Source organism: Prosopis cineraria, unplaced genomic scaffold, assembly GCF_029017545.1.
Source record: "Prosopis cineraria cultivar Desert tree isolate PC_DT_omini unplaced genomic scaffold, ASM2901754v1 PC6, whole genome shotgun sequence".
In the NCBI taxonomy this organism is placed as follows: domain Eukaryota; kingdom Viridiplantae; phylum Streptophyta; class Magnoliopsida; order Fabales; family Fabaceae; genus Prosopis; species Prosopis cineraria.
In genome coordinates, this window is record NW_026555337.1 from 38,452,180 (window position 1) to 38,459,701 (window position 7,522).

The window sequence follows — 7,522 nt, forward strand, 5'->3', positions numbered from 1 at the left end:
GATTATTAAATTGAATACTTAAATTAAAAAATTAATATATATTTGGAAACAATATTCCTTAATATCCATAGTTTACAATATATATATATACTTATTTTATAATTTATAGTTTTGGAACATGCGTGTCTAAATATATCTTGCTTATTTGCTCATTTTTTTTAATTAAGTACTCCTTCTGGCCATAATATAAGACTTTTTCTAGAAATCTTACTTAGTCTAAAATATAACATATTAGATAGTTTTTATAATTATTTTTTCAATTACACCCTTACTTTATGTATCACTCTTTTTTTAAAAAAATAATGTATTAAAATTTTAATTATTATTATTAAGGCATATTATAAAAGATATCCAATAAGAGTACTGTCATTTAAAAGATGTCAAATTTTTTAAGAAATCAAGATTTCTCCTCACTTTTTTTAAATCAATGAAATAATTACCACCTTCTAATGCCCTGTATTATGGTATGCACTTGCACATTAATTAAAATGTTTAAAAAAATTTTTAAAAAAAATATGACCGGTTGTATATTTTCTTTGGCATGCACTTTAATATCATCGCATCTTCGAACCTACAAACATGTAACCATTATCGATCCAACGAGTATTTTCATTCGGTTCTCCATACACAGATACGCGTGTGTGTATTTTCTTTATATACACTCATTAATTCTTTTTATCCCTTGCCAAAACACTATTTTTTTTTTTTGCAAAAAAGAAAAAAAAAGGATGTATTCATATTTTTTTCCCAATACAAAGGGATGGGATTGAGACCTACAGCTGCTTGTGCTAACAAATAAATAAGGTCGAGAGTGACAAAGATATACAGTTCTCCAAAACCAACCATAAAGCTAACCTCGATCTACACGACATTACATTAATCCTATCACTTCCTAGTTCGTTTCTTTGGCCTCTTTTCTCTCCCACCATTACCACTTCGTTCCCTTCCACGTTTTGCAGAAACTGAAGCACTGTTATTATTATTACTGCTCTCTCCTGCTACCTTCTTTGGTGGCCTCCCTACACTTCTCCTTGACTGGTTGCTATTCTCTGTATTGTTGTTATTATTATTATTCTCACTGCTCTTCTTCTCCCCCGATCCACCAACATGCCTCTGTGTCTTCTCTCTCCCTTTCTGTTCACTCTTCCCACCACCACCACCACCACCCGTCGCCTTCTTCTGATCTCTCCCGCCGCCGCCTCCTCCTCGGCTGTTTCCGCCGCCCCTCATCGCCTCGCCGGCACTGTTTTTCTTTATTCTTTTCAAGAAATCTGCTGCAGCGCTCCTCTTCTTGTCCGACGCTGATGCTGCTTGTTCTTGATCTGCTGCTGAAGACGCTTTGCTTTTGTTATCTGATTTGGGAGGGCTTGCTTGGCTGGACTGAAGCTTCTTGTTCTGGATGGCGCCGCCGCCGCCGAGGTTTTTGCTGCTTCTTCTCATGCTTCTTGCTCCAGTCACCGGCTTCTCTTTCGACCGAGGTGGCAGAGAAGGAGGAGCAGAAGGGGGAGGAGAAGGAAGTTCATCATCGGAATCATCAGAAACTGACGGTGGTCTCTTCTGGGGTGGTGGCGGTGGCGGTGGCCTCTTCTCGCTGCTTAACCGGTCATTACCCTTATGGGCAAAGGTGGAAGCAGAGGAAGGTTTGTTGGACATGGAAGTGCGTTTCCGGCAAACCAATATGGGAGCGGAAGCTTTGTGCTTGGAAAGCAAAGAAGAATCAGGCTTGAGTGACGGTGATGACGGTGGCGGAGGTGGGAGTGAATTATTAGGAGGGCTGTTAATAATGTGGGGTTGGATGAAGTTCTTGATCTCGTCGGAGACGAGAGTGCAGAGCTGGGCGGCGGCGCGTGAGTGGACGGAGTGAGCGGGGAAGAAGGCGATGTAGTTAGTGAAGAGAAGGAAGAGGTCACGGAAGAAGGCTTTGGTGTGGGAAGAGTAATAGCCATTTCGAAGTCGCGTTTGTATGATTTCCAAGTCCACGTGCTCACGTACCGTGCTGTTGTATTTTTCCCATTCGTCCTTCACCAAACAACACACCAAAATAATTAAGTACATTGAAATATTTTTAAAAAATTTTGAAATATAGCAAACTGAAATATACATGTGAATTCTAAATTCTAAACAATCATCATATTTTATATAATATATATCATATTATAAATACTACATATGTCTCAAGTTAAATATATTATATTTTATCAAAATATAAATATACATATATAATTAATAAATTAGGTAAGCCTCATATATAATACATTTATTATCAAATTCAAAAAAAATATTATAGCTTTTATAATTTATAGATAATTTTTCGACTGCATATATACAATAAGGATTTTAGTAAAATCTCAAGTTTGTGGTTTTAAAAAGAAAGAAGGAGCCAGCAATAAGATGAGATGACAAAAGAAACAGTGGCCCAAAAAAAAAAAAAGATGACAAAAGAAACATGGGGCCCACTGCTAATTCCACAGCTTTTTTCGTTTTTCTTTTATTATTAAAACAAGCCAGCAGTAACGTGACTAGCATCCCATGAACGACTAACCAAAAGCTCCTCAACCTCAAATTCATAGTGGCTGACCGCCAGTTTTTTAATCTTGAAATTTTTAATGAAGTTCATTATGATAATTAATCATAATAAAATAAAGCTGCCTTATACATATGCAAATGCAAGGAACCATCGGTATTATTTATGTATCTTTATATAGTTTTCATGCATTCTATTTTAAATTTATAAAACTGTCTTCAAGTTTTTAAATACAAAATATTAAATAACTCTGATGATGGGAACATTTAATGTTATTTACTGAACTACAGTATCATTAACTTAAACACAATGTGTAAAATGGAAAAATAAATTTCTACAATTACTATATTACTTATATTTTAGACTAAGATTAGCGGAAAAAATGTTTATATTTTAAACTTGTTATTTATTATAGTATACTAAACTAATAAAGGGTAAAATAGTAAGAAAAAAAAATTAACTTTTCATTAACACTTAAAAGCCACGAATATTTTGAAAAAGTAACCACAGGTCAAGGCGACAATTTTTATGATTTTAAGGAGCATATTGATGATCCATTATATAAAAATGAAAAAAAAAATTCAGTAAAAGTATATTAATAAAATAGTAGAGAGAATATATGAAACAAGACACGGTTGGATGATCAGGATCCAACCATGTCATCCCAGATGGCGCAAGAAAAGGGCATTAAAAAAAAAACAAATCATTTATCTAAAGTACCATACCACAGGCAACATATTTGTTCCTTATTTAATTGTCAAAAAACAAAGAATCATCGATAATAAATCTAACAAAAACATTAAAATAAAGTAAACATCTCAGAAAGTTTATTAGCGATTAAAAAAAAAGTCAATCTCATTCTCATGACTAAAATGTCCCCACCCCAAAAAAAAAGGGTTTGTATTTGCCAAAAAACATTTTTACTTTCATTTAAAGATACAATAAATGTGGACGATACAAGGTCTTTTTATGAAAATATAATAAATGTTTTCGGGATAAATTTTAATATTCTTATTTCAGTCACGTACTAAACCTACGTCAACCAGTCAAATATTTTTATTATTATTTTTCTTGTCAAAAGAAAATTGTTCATATTATTCAATTATTATATAGGCTTATTCCTTTTCTGGGTCCAATATTATTGGCAGATCCACATAGCCCAAAACGAGAACTAACTAATGGGCCCTGAGGAACTGATTTCATGGCAAGATAATAGCACGTGCTCACTAAAAACATTATATTTTAATTTTTTACACTATATTTCTAATTTTCCCTAAATCAAGGAAAAAATAAAATCAAATAAAAATATAAAGCGTGTAGCATTCACCTAAAAAAGATTGCTCGGAAAACTGGGGAATAAATTTATATGAGAAAAAATCCTGTCAAGATAAAACTTGACATGTTAAGACAAATTTGGAATACAAGAATCTAAAATAATTTTATACGAAATTTATCTATATATATATACACACATATGATATGAGATGCATATATATATATATATACATTAACCTTTTAGGATGATGAACGATGAATATCTGACCTTCAATATAAAGGACGGACAAAGACAAGAGTTTTAATCATACCCAACTACCTCTTATCCAATTCTCAGAAGTAAGAAAGCATCACTTATCATTTTTTTATTCAAAATAAATCACTCTAATTATATATATATATATATATATATATTTAATAGTATCTCGTTCAAAATACTGAAGGCTATTTTTGTAAGGTTATAAAAATTGAATCCTGAACTACTTATTTAAGAAGCGAAAGCTTATACCACTTACGTGCTTTTGGTAATTTTCTTCAGTCATTTATGGAGCTTTTTTTTTTTTTAATTGATGTGCTCACGAACCAATACATTTCAAAAGTGGTCCCTATTTGGTTCAATTCATGATTTATGAACGTAAGCACCTACTACTTGTTCTCCACGGTGCCCTTTATATTAAAAAGCTTAAGTATACAGACGTTTTCTTTTTTGCTCATACCACATTCTTTTATATCTTAATATCCTAACAAAAAGAAATTTGTGGCTTGTTTTTTCTGACAAAAAATAGCAAATTGAAAATTTGAAATTGTTTTTAATGTTGCAGTTTTGAGGCTTTGCAATTTGCATGCACGTTATCTTGGGCGTTGGAAGAAAACATATAATTCAAACGGGAAAAAGAAAAACAAATTGAGAAATTTTGAAAGGTGTGAAATGCCGGTTTTGTCCACACGCAAAAGAAAAAAGGAAGGGAATTTTCGATGGGGAGTACCTGGCTTTCAAGACGGCGCTCGAACAACGAGCTGTTTTCATGTCCTTTGATGATCTCCAATAGGCCAATCAACGGTTGTGATTTCGCCGCCAACTCGTCGTTCTCCGGCGCCTCTTCCTCGCCGTTTCCTCCGCTTCCGGAGACCTTCTTCCTCTTCCTCGCCTTCCTCTTCCTCGTCAAGCTCGCCGAGCTCTGCACCTCGCCGCTCTCCCTCGTCCCTTCCCCTTCCGAGTGGGCCGCCGAGTCTCTCAACTCGGACGAGTCCTCGACTCTTTTATCCATCTCGCTAGGATCCGGTTGTTTCGGACCGGGCTGGACCGGAGGCGGTTCTGGCTTTGCATCCTCCTCCCCGGTTTTCTCTCCCGCGGATCTTGAACCGGTCGAATTAGACTCGTTAACTGATTGGTTCTCCCTGTCGGAGTCGTCCCCGTTGGAAGCTTATTACTACTGCTGTTAATGTTATTATTATTATCGTTACTATTATCATTTCCATCGTCATCGAGCCGCCTCCCCGGTTCAGAATTCGCCGGTTCAGGTTCTCCTCCTCCTCCTCCCCCTCCTCCGTTCTTTTCGTCGTTTTCCGGTTTCCCGGAGTCTTCCAGATCTGGTTTCTCATCCCGTTCTGCGTCATTCTCTTTCACGCTCTTTTCTCTCTCCTCCTCCAATCTCTTCACCTTGTGCTGCAACGACCTTTTCTCCAAATAAAAGAAATAACAATAAGGAAAAGAAAAAAAATAGATCTAAAACGAAAAATAGTAAATAAAAGGAATATCAAAAAATCCGGAAATGAACGGGGAGAGAGATACAGAATGGAGACGTCGTGACGTTGAACCTCTCGCCGGAGCTCGGCCACCCGTAGCTTACGCAATTCGTCGAGCCAGGGGACATGATCGACGACGTCGCCGGTGATAGCGCCGTTCTCCGGAAGGTCCCGAACGGCGTCGTTGCATTGGGCGGTGAATCGGCGTTCAAGATCGAGGAATTTCTCCTCGCAGTTACGGGCGGTGGTGAGGAGGTGGGGGAGGTTGGTGCGGTTCTGGATCTCCATGGCGACGGTGTCCCAGTCGTTGAAGCCATGGCGTTTGACAGCGGAGGCGAGGAGAAGGTCCTCCCACGTGCCCCAAGTTTGACGGTGGTGATGGTGGCGGTGGTGGTGGTTCTTGTTGTCGGGATTACGGTGGTGGTGGTGGTGATTTTGGTTTCGTTGCTTTTCCATGAGAAGGTTTAAGAATAACTGCTACTTTGTTGCCCTTGCCTCATTTTTTTCGACCCTCAATCCCTCTTCAAATTCTTCTGACCAAAAACTAATCTCCGCTTCAAAATTTTTATTTCTTTTTCAAAATCTGAAAAAATATATGAAAAGAGGTGTGTGGGGAAGTGTGTGTACGTGGGTTTGTATATTTATATTTATATTTATATTTATATACACACACACTAGACGAATTTTATATATTTACACAAAACTTGAAATAATCACGCGATATCATGCATTTTTTTTTTGGCCAAACACGATGTCATGAATTTTTGAATAATATGATTGCCTATATTTTTATAATTTTTATTAATATATGGGCTTACGTAAGGGAGGAAATCTAAATCACCTTTTCATGTTGTACATTATACATAATTTAAATTAAAAGAAATACCAATGACCTTATTGTTTAATGGCACTAAATGTTAGGAGTTTATAAATTTGATCTAAAATCTCATTTAATACTCTATATAAAAGAAAATGAAATAACGAGAAAGTAAGCAAAATAATTAAGAGCATTTAAGTAAAAGGTTTTATATATATATTAGTGTTGCTTATGGTTTTAAATAAATAAATAATAATGGTTATGATTAAATAATTATTGTACAAACATACACCCGAGCATCAGATGTTCAATGTTTTAACTAAAAAGGATTGAAAGGAAACATTATTACCATTTTTTCAAATTAATTGTTACCTAAAAATAAAGTTCCGATCACATTTTTATGATCTAAAATAAATTGTTGGTTCACCATTTCCACTCTTACAATTTATTAGTGGGATTATTATAAAAATTCTCCCCCTAGAAAATTTGCACAATATTATTAAAATTAATTTAATTCTGGAATATTATATCTGGATATTGTTATTTTCTGAAAGTAAAATATAAATAAAATGAATATATATTCCATTGTGGAATAAACATTATAAAAAAATTTAAATACAGCTTATTCAAATTTTAAATTCTCACACCATGCGTGCTCAAAAAATTATTAGAATGATACTGAAGTAAGAAATTTTTTATTTTGATTTTTTGAATTAATACCTACCCTCTCTCCCCACCCCTCCCTCGACTACGAAATACTTTGAGGTGGGATTTAACCTCCTAAAATATAAAATATTTTAATATTAATTAAGATTTTATTAGTGATAATTTTTTAATATTATTCTTTTAATTACATTCTTTTTTATTAATATTTTTTTATAAATAAAGTATTAAATGAATAGATATTTTTTTGAAATTTTTACTTTCATTTTAAAAAACAAGTTGCAAAATATGTTCATTGATTTTATTGGTATACGTAATTATATTTAAAATTTTTTTTTTAGCTATGTATCTTGTAAATTAGGATAAGGGAATATGTTATTGACTTTTACTTATATAAAAGATTGATAGGAGAAAGTACACTATTAAAATGTGCGTATTTAATGGGAATATAAAGTCAATAATTTATTACATTTTTTTGGAGAGTTAGTGAATTTTAA

At 34.2% G+C, this 7,522-nt stretch overlaps 1 protein-coding gene across 1 annotated transcript; it reads right to left on the minus strand.

The window, feature by feature from the left end:
* Positions 1-708: 708 nt before the first annotated feature.
* LOC129314686 (uncharacterized) lies at positions 709-6,144 on the minus strand. Its single transcript, XM_054958190.1, is given in 4 exon segments — positions 709-2,019; positions 4,786-5,052; positions 5,055-5,475; positions 5,592-6,144. Coding segments are annotated over 4 exon segments (2,232 nt in total). The 5' UTR covers positions 6,002-6,144; the 3' UTR covers positions 709-885.
* Between the last annotated feature and the right edge of the window lie 1,378 nt (positions 6,145-7,522).